This window comes from Lolium perenne, chromosome 7 (assembly GCF_019359855.2).
Source record: "Lolium perenne isolate Kyuss_39 chromosome 7, Kyuss_2.0, whole genome shotgun sequence".
In the NCBI taxonomy this organism is placed as follows: domain Eukaryota; kingdom Viridiplantae; phylum Streptophyta; class Magnoliopsida; order Poales; family Poaceae; genus Lolium; species Lolium perenne.
The window spans coordinates 214,351,901-214,365,532 of record NC_067250.2 but is presented as its reverse complement, the minus strand read 5'-3'; the positions used below and the strand labels follow the sequence as shown (position 1 = coordinate 214,365,532).

Sequence of the window (13,632 nt, the reverse complement as noted above, 5' to 3'; positions counted from 1 at the left end):
CTTGGGAATGAGAGATAAGACCCCCATATTGAGTCTGGCAATGTCCACCCTCCCCAGGGCAAAACCGTTGGCGATTGCCAAGATAAGCGGTTTAGCCAGTTGCCAGAACTCTTTGAAGAAGAACACAGGGAAGCCGTCCGGCCCCGGAGCGGTATCCGTCTTCATACAAGCCAAGACCGTGTCCATCTCCTCCCCGGAGAAGGTGAGCATCAAGCAGTCATTATCTCCCTCCGACACCCGCCGAATGGAGTGCCAGATGGAGGGGGAAAGAGTCAGGAAGCTCGGCGCCGCCTGCGCCCCCATCAGACCTCTGTAGAAGTCATAGATGTGAGCCTGTAGCTCCCTCTCGTCAGTAATGATCCCGGAGTCACTGACGAGGCTCGAAATCGCACACTTTCTACGCCGGCCATTGGCGAAAGCATGGAAGAAGGCCGTGTTCGCATCCCCCTGGATGAGCCAATTGGCCCGACTACGCTGCCTCCAATACTCTTCCTCCACCCTGGAGAGGTGAAGGAGTTGGCCCTCAAGATGATAACGCAGCGCCCAGCCATCGTCATCCAGGCCCGCATGGTCCGCGATCCCATCAAGATCCCGGATTTGCGCCAAGATATCAGCCTTGAGGTCCCGTTCCTCCCTCCCAAGGTTGGCCCCCCAGCCTCTGAGAAACTGCCTAAAGCCTGCGGCAATACGATGCCAGGTTTCAATCGGGTCCTGACACCACGCCACCTCTCGCGCCAACAGTTGCCAACGATGGGCCACCAACACGTGGAAATCCCATGCCTACTTCACCCAGCACATTAGGCATCACAGGAGTGACGATCAGAGCCGGAAGGGCTGCATCGCACCTTCATGTGCAAGTAGAGATAGGCCTCACCTGCGGTGCTCGAGCTCTTCTTTCTATAGCCTTCTCTCCTGAAACAGCGTCTCCTATCTGGGCTGCTCCGCCTTGCTGCATCTTTTCATCCCCAACGCCTCCCCCCTCCTCGGCTCGACCTAAAGCACCATGAAAGATCGTGATCATACCATCAAGCTCTCGGACGCAACATGCAACATCACTACAGGCCGATCGGGAAACAAGTTCAATCGATGACGTGTTTATTTCAGATTACCACGGTATCTTGAATACTGTAAGTAAGTGTGTACGAAAACAGTTCCACCGTTTCTGTACTACCTTGGAAGTGAGGATTGAATTTGTGAAAAGAAATGAATTATCTCCCACCCGTCCGGTTTCCACGGTTTCAGTTTTTGCACACCCTTACCCGTAATTTGACAACTCGTAACTACAATACCAAAATAACTTTCAAAAAAAACTTTGAATCCAAACGGGGCTTAACTATCAAAACATCGCCTTTTTCCAGAAAAAAACTTCTGCCAAAAGAAGAACAGTTTTTTACACCACCAATTTTGTTTGCTCAAAATAACCAGGCTGACAACCTTCCCCTGTGCTGTATCCAGTCAAGCCCCAGACATACTGAGCGAGTACAATGTCCATACTCCCATACATTCTAGTACAGTAGAAAAGTTGATCCACACTTTGAGGTGTACTGCAGAACCAAAATTAAGGAGCACCGACCAGTTTATATTCAGATTGAATTATCCGTGGTGGGTTGGTCCAATCTACATGCTACCAGAACAGCCACGCAAAGATCTTGACTTAATGAAGAAAATTTAGACTTCCAAAGGAACTTATGGGGCTTGATTTGGTCAATCACTTGGGCCTCTATTTGTAACAAGACTTAAGACACATCTTCTCTGTCATGAATCAACACAGCCACACAGGTTATATCTTCAGCCGCACATACAAATGGATGTAAATCATGTAGAAAAGAACTTGTATGTCCAGGTAAAGGAGGCATGGCAAAGCGATAGCATCATCCCAACGGTAAAAGAACAATCTTTTATTCTGAAGGACCAAGAATACTCCAACGGCAGTGTAGTCAATTGACTACACTTTTTTTTGGCAATATAGACTGAACATATGCGAAAAATAATAATAAATCGTACAAATATATGTATTTAACTACAAAGTTCAAACTGACTACACAACCTTATTGTCCTGGCTCCATCACTGACCAACACGGCACCCCTCACGCCCATTTCTGTTCATCGGATTTATTCGTGAAACTACCATCATTCTTTCATGCCCTGCAAAAGAAAAACATCATCCTTCCAGACTTGTTGAGTGAGTTGCACGCTTGCCTTCCAAGAATCATGCTGGGAACACCAACTGCCGGATAATATGGCATAGAGCCCGGAGGAATCCCTGGTGTTCAACTTCCTCAGGAAGCCTCAGCATGCTCGCCACCTTCTCAAACTTCTCCTGCCCAATGGAGGCATCCCCAGGTGAGGACAGTGGCCCGAGGTCCTTGTGGAGCTCCGGCGGCGACAACGCCCACTGCATAGCCCAGACAGAGAGGGGCCGCATGTAGTGTAGCCCACGGTAGCCACCCTCCGCCGTCCATGCCTCCGGCGTCTGGAACGCATACCTGAATATTAGTTAGATTTACTCATTGTCAGTCACTCGTCATGGGGTTCATTTCAGTTTTTAGGCACGGTTCGGTGTACTGACCCGAAGCCATCTTTGGACCAGCTGGCGTCGTGAACGCCCTTGGCCGTTCGGAACGCGGCCTCCAGCATGCCCTCGTGGATCATGCCGGCCGCGACGGCGTAGGTGGTGCCCGACCATATCTCCTTGGACTGCGTCGATGACATGTCGATGGTGCCGTCCGGCCGCATCCCGTTCACCGCCCCGACTGTCCCACCCTTCACCCGCATGACGTTGTAGTCGAGCACCGTCCCCAGCGCCCTCCGGGCCTTCTCCTCCTCCACGACCGGCTCCAGGCCGCACACGTGAGCATACCATTGCCCGGCGAGCTGGTCGGCCTGGATGGAGGAGCTAGTCTTGCCACCGCTGTTGTCGTAGTTGAAGTAGGTGCCGTTCCAGAGCTCGTCACTGTACACGCGCTTCGCCCTTTGGTGCCGCGCGCGGAAGTAGCACTCGGCGTCTCCATCGCCGATGATGCGTGCCATGGCCGCAGCGGCCTGCAGCGCGACGACCCAGATCCCGCCGGTGTAGGCGCTTACGCCGGACACCGACCATAGGTCGTATGTTTGGTCAGGGCGGCCCTCGTTCTCGATCATGCCATCCCGGTCCCGGTCAAACTGGTCCATGTAGGCCATGGCCAGGTACACTGCCGGCCACGTCGCCCTGGCAAAGGCAACGTTGCCTGTTGCGACAACGTCCCGGTAAATCTGCAGAACAAACTTCGGGTTGAGATCCTTCCAGCGCGACGGGTCATGGATCATGTAAGCGTTCAGCTCAAACCACGGGTCATTCAGCCCCACGTCGTGCGGCACCGAGCCGAGAACCTGCACATAGTTTTGTTCAGGTGAGGTCGTCAGGTGAAACTCTCCCACTGTTTTTCTCAATAAAATGGCAGGAAATAATAAATGGCGCCACCGCACTAGCATACCTTACGCGGCACGGTCTTGCCGTTTAGGGTGCGCATAGGGCGGGGGTCGTGGAGGAGGACGGCCCTAGCAAAGTCCCGCTGGAGGCTGAGCTCGATCTCCGGGAAGAGAGAGAGCAGCGCAAAGGAGGCATAGAAGTGGACGTCGTAGGTGTTCCACATGTGGTACTCCATCCCCTCCAGGTATAAGAACTGCCCCACATTCTCCTCGCTGTCGCCCAGCAGTGCTGCACCAAATGCTGCGGCCGAGTGCAGATTCTCTGTCACGGATGTCATCTCACGTAGGACGCCATCCGCCGTGGTCTTGCTCGTGCCGGTGGCGGTGCCCTGCAGGTCTGTGTGGAACACGTCAAGGGAGAATGGCTCAGTCCCTGTCCCAGATGAGGCAACACTGATCTTTGGAGGCAGTCCATCTGTGTCCCTTGTCATAGAGATGTATGGTCAGTTCCGTTCTAGGAAATTTGTAGTATAAGAGATCAGAACGTTGCCGAGAGTGAGATCCGCAAATTCGCAATCACCTGTCCATATGGTGCCTCCAGCATTCAGATAGTAAAGTTCGTTGAACAGTGCAATCGGATACCTGAAGACAGTTACGACAGTAGTTGTTAAAGATTAGAGGCATATGGTGTCAAGATTACGATATCAATACCAATTTTTTTTTAGCACCAATCAGTTTAGGTACTAAGTCTATAAATTACTTCGTGCCTAGTGATTTTATACCCTGGAAGACTCTGGAGAAAACTCTGAAGAGAGTAGTATGAAATGATTACCACTCAGGCAGTCTTTTGTCTTGCAGAATAGGTCTCTGCCACTCTTCAATTTTAGACTCCCAATCCAAGTGTTCTACATTGAGAGAAGGAAGAGCAAATGAGCGTCAGAATTCTGACCAACAGTGCCTTTTCCCCCCTGTGTCTAACAGTCAACAGATCTTACCAAGAAGGGCATCATGAGCCAAGCTCTCTGCAGCTGCATCTCGGTTGAAGCCATAGAATTTGGTGTACCTCCTGTTCCAGAATACCATGTCAGCGACAAGGAAAAATAGCTAATACTAGTAAACCATGCAGATTCAGCAAATATGCAGGCACATCACCTGTGATACGTTTTCCGGTCTGGGAACTTGACCTCGGGGCAGGACCACGACACCGCAAAGGACACCACGCGGGTTCCCCCAGCTGGCACCGTGGTTGCTGACGCAACAGCTGCTCCAATGGATGATCCAGGCTTCGACACCCTTGGCTCTTTGTCGGTGCGGGCTTCGTTGAAGGAACCATGCTATGTGCAGCAGATGTGCAATGATCAGAATATTACATGTTCAGAGAACATTGGCGCAAGTTGCGAACGAACTGGGTGGATGCTGACACGTGTTGAAGGTTGTGCATATGCTGTAAGTAGTACCTTCTTGATCTCCTCCCACATGTTCTTCGCCGTGAAGTCGCCGGAGTTGGAAGATCCCATCGTGAAGAAAGGGCAGTCTGTGACACGTACGTCCTCTGTTTCTTGAGATGCGATTGCAAATGTCACTGGCGGGTGCCCATCCGCAGTCCTACATTTGTGTCATCTCAAGTTCACTGTTACATTACAGTCTTTATCATTTGAAGTTCTGCACAATGAACTATTTAACATACCTGTGATGGAGAAGAACCCCATGCACACCATCGCGCTCTCTATGCAAGAACAAAGAGTATAATGGAAAGAAAATAATTAAGGTTGTCAGGGAGATTGATGAAAATGGCATGAAATAGAATTTGTGACGAAACAAAAGACAGACGATATTTGACGTTCATTACATCATCTTAGAGTTGGTGTGATTTCCTGTCAGCTCTGATTGCCCACCAACAGAATTCTAGATAAATAAACAAAGGTCAATTATTCACTCGAAAATGCTTTATCTTTTCATTGAAAGAGTAAAATGTTTGGCTTAAACTTACAGCCCATGTGAAGAGTAAAGTTACATCCGCAGCTGTGCTCCCAGAATTATGCACCTGCAAAACTCGGCAGCAGAAGTAAAAGAAGGAGCATCTCAATTAGCATCAATTACATTTGCAGCAGATAAAGAAAAAAATAGTAGAAGCTATACCGTAAAGGTGAAAACTGCAACAGGGAAGCTGCTCTCCCTGTAGTTGTGAGGGAGGAATGGTGATATCTGACGGCAGGTGATTTTGATTTCAGGGTCAGGTTCGCCTACGTTGCAATTGTGTTATCTTAATCAGTAATGGTGTACGTGATAACTTCTTCAGATAACTGACATGTATCTATCAGATAAGAGATAAAACTGCATATGGAACTTTATTGCAGTAAATTACCATCATATACTGTCCAAGATCTTGGAAACAAGGCATGGTAAGTGCAATTCTTCTCCTTAAGTTTCCAGTCCCAAGATCCAATAGCGGCCTTATCGACTCCCCTGCAAGTATGCATAATGAACGAAATCTCTGGATGAGTGGTCAGAAATAAGATTGTTGAGATTCAAAGCTTACTTGAGGTCATCAGCACTGGGTGCGGACAACACCGTGGAGTAGCTCTTTCCGTTGGGACGTGAAATAAAAGCCTAGACAAGTGAATAGTGGTAATCACTAATTATATGTTTCTTTACAGTTAAGAGTGACAAGAGGCATTGCAAATCAGGAAATGGAAGAGTAAAGTATAGTTACTGAAAACTGATTTGCAAGGATAAGCTTTTCTTCATATAATGCTGGGAATATCTGAAAATGCTGAAAATACCCTCTGTAGCTTCTCCCGATGCTTCCTGCACTGATAACATGATATGTTTTGAGAACAGAACTGTATCATCCAAAGTATAATCAGCTAGAGGAACATATCCGAGTTAAAATCACCAAGGCAAGGTTAAATGTGACAGAAAAGCTTATTCCTCCTGATGTATATGGAGGTTAGTTAATTTAGAATCTGCAGAGAAAAGGCCAAAGTATTTACCCTATTCCACCAAGGGGTAGGCCACGGCAGCAGTTGACATTCCATTTCCTGAAGATATCATAGATTGTATCCTTCACAGGTGAAGAATTGTTTGTTAAGTTCGGTGACAAGGCAGAGTAAATTTACTTCAATGCTTGAAGTAAGAAGAATGATGTATTTTATAAATGTTCAACACTTACTCGGCCTTTTCCCTTTTCTTCGGCATTTATCATCACTCCCTTGAGAATCATGGGTATCTGCAGTACCACCAGAAGTGGTTAGCGTTAAGTCCACAAATGAAGTAACATACGTATACTTAGTACTCAACGCACAAAAATAATGTTCTTCGACCTGTCAGTTGATGATATGACTGGGCATACCATTTGCAGCAGATATCATTAGCAACAGTGACAGGTTTTTCTTAATGAAACACTTGGTGAAGGCCCTCAAACAGAGTATTCTTTCGATGCTTTTGAACCATTTTTGCCTCATTTTCAAACGAATAAGTTTTCAAACTTTAACCACATCCGACCTCCAAACACAATGTCTCCTTGTGTAGCGTCGACCAGGAGGTGTTAGATGTGGTTTAAGTTTACTAATTAGTACGTTAAGAAAAAGGCGCACAAAAGGGTCACATTCTTCAAAATATACTCACACAGAAATCTTGGAGATATAGAGTATGTTCAAATACTTACAATTGATACCACATCATGCATGGTCATGCTAAACATTTCAATCTTCTTTCCTTCGTCATCAAATTTCCTTTGCCAAGTTCTTGTCGCTGGTTGTGCACAATTGATTTGTGAGTGCGTCTAAAGTTAAGGAACATTAGTATCATGCTAGTTTACTGTGGCAAAGACATTATGGATTGAAGCATGTGTAAAGAAGAGCCTTGATAAAAAAAAACTGCCCTTACCTCTGTTTGCTCTAACTCTGAAGTTCCCATCTTGGTATGGATATTGTTTGGGTTCAAGCAGAGGAGCTATACTGTTCTTTCTCTGTAAAGAAGGCATGCACAGTTAGAACGAAATAGCCGAAGATAAGCCACCTACATTGAAAAGGGCCTGAATCAAGATCCAGTTTACTGATCTATGATAAGTTTTGTAGGCATATCTTGTTTCATGACAATATCTACTTGGAGATCATTGTGTAACAGATAATGAATATTGTGATGAAAGTTTGGGATTTCAAAGAATCAAAATGCGAAAAACACTGACACCTCAGATTTCATTTGCACAAATATCTCTGTATTCAAACTAACCATTTCCTTTCTCCAAGAAAATAGAACCGTTTTGAGTAGGAAATAATCGATTAAAATCATGTGGTCCAACATTCAACTTTCAAGCAACTACAGATAACTAACAAAGCGAGAAGAACAACAGTACCTGGATCTGAATGCGTCCACTCTACAACACCTGCATTGCTTGGCTCTGATCCTCAGCTTTGCTTTATAGAACTCAATCACTCAAACATGTGCAACAGTGGGTCTTATTGTCAAACAAAATAATCCCCTTTTTTAATTCTTGTGTGTCAGCGTAGTTAAATAATGCTGTCCTTTTTGTTCCCTTATCTTAAGGATAATAATAACATATAGTACGGGTACAGATCACTGCTAAGGTCACTTACCTGTTGGGGTTGCCAATCAGAAACCTCGCCTTGTATTGCTATTTGTTCTGTTCGATAGCCTTTTATTGTCTTAACCCTATGATTATATCGGAGCTGGACTCCACATGCTACTTTGCCAAAAAGGAATAAAGTTTTACAGGTTGTAATCAAGAACAAGATTGGTACAAAAGAAAGATCCATGATGAAATCTGACTCATCAGGTACTACTACAAGAAACTGCTCTTAAAGTAGCAGGACAAAGATGTTATCCATGCCAATGAGTGAGTTGAAATATGCACTTTCGCTGGTTTGCCATTTTTGGTAGCTAATAGCAGTTTGAGCCTCTGCAATCATGCACATTGCCACTGGAAGTCAATCCAGATATAAGGGGCGTACAATGCAGAAAGCGATATCTAGCTCTAACATGTAATGTATTCATGATGTTGACAAGTAACCAAGAAGCTTATCTTGGACATTAGTTGCAACAAAATAATGAGATTAGTATGCTATTTGTAAGTTGAGTTGGGACAAAGGCCTCGGTAGGTGTGGACATTTGCATATCAGCATGTTGGCCATGTGCAGTTGGCACATTGCCATTGAAAACCATCCGCGCAGCACAATGTAGAACTTAAATGCATAAAGAAGGAGCGGCTTGGTGACCTCAACTTGCTGAAGATCGCAGATCTACTTAATTTCTTACGCCTCATATGCAAAGTTATTGCGAAATATTTGGCATATCACAGATTCGATTCGATCTTGCATTCTTGCTGATGAGGAATGAGCTTATCCGCTCCCTTTCCAGAAGAAACTTCAAAATTGCGAAAATGAAGTCCTTACTGTTGCAAATCGATCTCTCGAAATCCATGCACACGATGAACGCTTCTGTGAACTGAATCTGTTCTAGCTATTCTACTATCTTTACAAACAAACGAACCCGACACCAAGACGGCTGGACTGTTCTCGATCCCTGCTGCAGTTTGCTTCGAACGGGCTGGGGGGCCGCTGCCGTCGTGGTCCGGCCACCGCCGCTGCTGCCGCCGCATCCCGCCAGCAGGAATCGCCACCGGACTGGACGACCGGTCACCGCCGAAGCATCTTCTGGGAAATCGATCGGATTCTGTGGGGGATGAAACCGCAGGGCGTCATTCACTCTTGACTGACAAAAGCTGGGGGTAAAATGGTCCACACATAGGGTGTGTATGGTTTGTGCGGCTGTGCCCAAGATTGTCCTATCGACATTTTTTTTTGAATTATCCTACCGACATTTTGGTAGTTGAATGAGAACTAATTTTATTCTCGGTCAGACGATATCATCAAATCTTAAATACAACTCAAGTCAAAAAAGATCGACAAGTTCTCGTGAACGTTGGCGTTGAAGGGATCCTCCCTCCATCAATTGATGGATCATCATATCGTTATCGATGTTTATGTCTATGAGTGAACATAAAAAAATTATACTCCATGTGTTTGATTCAAGTATGCATGCCATGAAGATAAAGATATACCTTAAGTATTGGCATCAAGATCATCGATTTGAAGACATATATGTGATATGATAAAGAAGAAAAAATGAAGATGGAGTTCTTATGTGGAACTCAACATTAGCCATGATCTAGCTTATGTGTTAAGCAATGAATGATCAAGATCTTGAGTGCTTGATTTCAAGTGAATAATTCAAGATATCGCTCTAAGTCGGTGTCATGATAGTCTCATGAGTTGAGCTATGGTTGACTAAAATTTAGAGCATGCAACCAAATGAAGAGTTCTTTATACACCTCAAGATCATATGATAGAGCATGAGAATATACAAGGTTGACCAATACAAAGAGTGAAGAATAGATTCAAGTTTGGTCAACACATGAATCATGAAGAATGTACCACGTGAAGTCATGTGGTATGGTAAGCCTTGTCAATTATGCTTTATGAACTAACCCATCATATATGTGCTCTTGTGTTGTCTATGTGGGTTAGGTATCTTTTCATGGGCATGCATCAAAAGTGAGATCTCATATAGCCCATGAGAGGATGACATCAAGTGGTGATCGCCATCAAGGTTGAGTTGGGCAAGTTCAAGTTGAGCATCTCAAGAGGATCATATGCTTCAATCTTGCCATCCATTTGGTGAATGGACATGTGAATATGTGCATCAATGGAGCGTTCCCATCATGATGTATGGGGGAGCATTTGTGAGTCTTCACGAAGCAACAATGATCAAGTGAGGCATTCTGGCTTGAGTGGAGCTTGAAGAGTTATCATCAAGATCAAGCAGGATGCGCAAGGAAAAGGTATGGCCTTGCTAGGTTTTCCTTTTACCGATCTCAAGGTGGTTGTTGAGAGACCGGGTTATAGGATAGATAGCCGCACTATCAAGAGGGGCTTTCGGTTGGGTAACTTGATCACGTCGTCTTAGGGAGCTCAACCATTTGCATGCTTTGCATTCCATAAATATTCTTGCTTCTTGCTTTTTCTTTATTTGAGGTTCTTTAGTTTGTTGCTAGCTTTACAACAATTCCAAGTTCATCTAAAACGAAATTCGTATGCATCATCTATTGCGTTTTAATGGTTGGAGGTTTTACAGGTTTGATGTTTTATAGATAGGTAAAAACTTTTATATTATTTTTCTTACTTAATGGTTGTACTATGATGTTTCTATGCATAATGTTGTAGAGCTCACTGTCGTGATTCCAACGAGCCCAAGATCATCGAAATCGGAGTCCATATGCAAAAATTATCGCAGTTTCGGCGTGTGGCTCGGCATGCCGAGTGCTGCTGCCGGGTAGCCTGCTATCTGGCCCGGCATGCCGGGTGGGGTACCAAATTTTTTGGTACTGCCGGGTTCGGGCTCGATTTTGGCCAAACGGTCATATTTTGGAGGGGCTATAAAAGGGGCCTTCTTCCTCATTGTTCTTGAGGTTCTTGAGCACGTTTTTGACCACCATTGTTGAACCTCTTGAGCTTGCTTCCTCTCCCTTTCCTCCTATTATTCTTGCATATTGTTGGGGGATCTTAAAAAGGAGACCTAGATCTATAACCTCCTCAATTCCATTCCTCCTCTAAGTGAGGGGAACTCTTGGGATCTAGATCTTGGAGTCATTTGTTGATTTCCTCCTTTGTTCTTCCTCTCTAATCTCATCCTAGCATCTGTTGCTTTGGTGGGATTTGAGTGTGAACGATTTGAACACATCTAGTGTTCTTGCTTTGCATCATTTCATAGTGTTGAGCTCTCCACCACGATTAGTTCGAATGAGAGACCGTGAGCTTGTTACTCTTGGAGGGAGACCTCCTAGTTGGTTTGGCGGTTGGTGCTCTGGTGATCTCTTCAAGGAAGATTGTGAAGAGGCCCGGGCTTCTCCTTCGTGGAGCTTGTGAAGTGGTTTTGGAACTTGCCATCTCCAGAGTGGAGGAAAATCTAGCCATAAGGAAAGATCTATTCCTTCGTGGGATAGGCTCGGGAGAATAAGGTGAGCCTTCGTGACGTTGGGGAATCCTTCGTGGGACCTCCACCTCTCCAAACGTGACGTACCTTGTTGCAAAGGAAGGGAACACGGGAATACATCTTCGTCTCCGCGTGGCTCGGTTATTTCTATACCCGAGCTTACTTTCCTTGTGATAGGCATCGTGCTTGAAGTACATATATCTTGCTATCACTTGTGCTACATATATCTTGTCCCTATCTTGTTTAGATCTAGTTGTTGTTGTTGCACTTAGTTGAGCCTAGCATATTTAGGATTTGTGCTTGTAAAATAAACGTTAGTTTAATTCCGCATTCTTACAAGCCAAATATGTAAGAGTTTTAAAACGCCTATTCACCCTCCTCTAGGCGACATCTCGTCCTTTCAATTGGTATCAGAGCAAGGTTTCTCTTTGTTTTAGGCTTCACCGCTTGAGAGTAAATATGTCGGCTAGTAATATAGTGCACAATGACACAATTATCCTTGATAGCACAAATTATCTTTTGTGGAGAAACCGCTTGCTTTGTAATCTTCGGACCTTGTGTCCAAATATAGAGCGATTTCTAGATGTAGGTTTTTCTCCTCCGATGGATCCTCAAAATCTATCTTTAGAGGATGAGAAAAACTTACATCTTGAAGCTCAAGTATCTAATGAGCTTTTATTCTCCTTGAGACCAGATTTTCGTAGGTTCTTGGTATTTATAAAATGAAAGTCGTCTCATGAGATGTGGATCAAGCTTAAGGAAATGTTGGTGGATCCATTTCTCATTTGGTCGGTGGTGTCTCCGAGGAGCTCTCTTCCCCTTCACATCATGAAAAACTCCAAGTTGCTTCCACCTCCGGTCGTGATGTGTTCTCATATTCATCCACTTCACCAACGTGTTGCAAGACGCAAGGTAATGATACAGTGAGTGGTGAGGAAAATTGCAATGTTGATATTGTGCTCAATAGTGATGATTCTTCATCTCTATCTCATTGCAATATTTCCTCTTTGGACTTAAACACATCTAGCATTGAAAATGATCTACATGCTTGTGTTGATAGTCCTTGCATATCATGTACAAACACCTTACATAAATCCCATGATGATATGTTTGCTTTGTCTTCTTGCCATGAATAAAATGCTTCTATTTCCTCTAGTTGCTTGTTGCCTAACAATGTAGAGGAAATTGAATAATCTGTGAGGCATAAGACTCTCATGAATGAAGATTCCAAAACATCTTCATCATCTCCCTCCGGTATGAACATGTGCCTTATGGCAAAGGGGCCAAAGTTAACTCCTACCTTGAATCCCAACACATCTTTGAATGACGAGAGTGATGATGATGAACAAGATGAAGTTTCTATACTTACATGCCTTTACTACCATAGATGCACCCTTCGTGGTGATGCCCTTGTCAAATTCGATTACTTGATGACTCCCTCAAAGAAAGGAATGAGTCCATTGAGGAGTTGGAATCTCATATTGAAAATGAGAAACGAAGATTCTATCTCCTTAGACAAGAGCTGAAAACTGAAAGGGGCTTAACTAATGGCCTTAAGCAAGAAATGGAATTCTATGTGCTTGAAAAATAAAAATCTATTATTGATGCTTGTGCTACTAACTCTACTTATTGTGAAGCATCTATCTTAAAGGAGAATGTTGAGCTAAGGGCTCAACTTGAGTTGCTAACTAGAATTATAGGGAATTGGAAGAAAGTCATAAAAAGCTCTCAGGCTCTCATGATGATCTTCTAATTTCCTATGATGGGCTAAAGTTAGCTCATGTGGCAAGTATTACTAAGGTAACCTCTTGTGAGCCTCACATGGACATTAGCACAACCTCTACTCAAAATGTTATATTGTCTTGTGCTAGTCCTAGTAATCCATCTAGTCAAACTAGTGATACACCTTGTGTTGGATTACTTGCTTTGTCTTGTTGCTCTGACAATGAAGCTTCTACTTCCTCTAGTACTTGTATTTCTACTAACCATGTATAGGAAATCAAAGAGCTCAAGGCCCAAGTCCTTTGTTTGAAGAAAGACTTGGAAAAGCGTCATGAAGGGAAATCCGCACTTGACAAGATGTTGAGTGTGCAACAATCCCCCAATGACAAGAGTGGACTTGGATTCAACTCCAATAACAAGAACAAGTCCAAGATCAAGAGCAACAAGAAGGGCCAAGACAAAGTCAAGGATCCGGCCAAGATTGTTTGC

At 44.5% G+C, this 13,632-nt stretch overlaps 1 protein-coding gene across 7 annotated transcripts; it reads right to left on the bottom strand.

Moving 5' to 3' along the window:
* Positions 1 to 1,883: 1,883 nt before the first annotated feature.
* On the bottom strand, positions 1,884 to 9,161 carry LOC127314242 (uncharacterized). 7 transcript variants are annotated; one of them, XM_071824580.1, is made up of 20 exons: positions 7,766 to 9,161; positions 7,297 to 7,378; positions 7,076 to 7,192; positions 6,581 to 6,637; positions 6,402 to 6,472; positions 6,122 to 6,221; positions 5,948 to 6,018; positions 5,774 to 5,874; positions 5,548 to 5,651; positions 5,399 to 5,452; positions 5,258 to 5,313; positions 5,096 to 5,134; positions 4,866 to 5,013; positions 4,561 to 4,742; positions 4,404 to 4,474; positions 4,241 to 4,313; positions 3,989 to 4,050; positions 3,474 to 3,883; positions 2,566 to 3,369; positions 1,884 to 2,486 (listed from the first exon to the last, which is right to left on the bottom strand). In XM_071824580.1, exons 2-20 carry the CDS (start codon positions 7,324 to 7,326, stop codon positions 2,310 to 2,312), a joined length of 2,727 nt encoding a protein of 908 aa, XP_071680681.1. In that variant the 5' UTR covers positions 7,327 to 7,378; positions 7,766 to 9,161; the 3' UTR covers positions 1,884 to 2,309. The 7 variants fall into 7 exon arrangements, with proteins under 7 accessions (XP_071680681.1, XP_051200654.1, XP_051200655.1 ...); XM_051344694.2 differs by having other exon boundaries at positions 2,570 to 3,369; positions 7,766 to 9,160; XM_051344695.2 differs by having other exon boundaries at positions 2,570 to 3,369; positions 6,192 to 6,216; positions 7,766 to 9,160.
* Positions 9,162 to 13,632: the final 4,471 nt, after the last annotated feature.

Coding starts and splice junctions, on each gene's coding strand:
- LOC127314242 (XM_051344694.2), bottom strand. CDS start 7,326: ATGGGAACTTCAGAGTTAGAGCAAACAGAG. Junction 4,743..4,865: donor TGTGGGAGGAGATCAAGAAG/GTACTACTTACA, acceptor TGCTGCACATAG/CATGGTTCCTTCAACGAAGC. Junction 2,487..2,569: donor TGGTCCAAAGATGGCTTCGG/GTCAGTACACCG, acceptor ACTAATATTCAG/GTATGCGTTCCAGACGCCGG.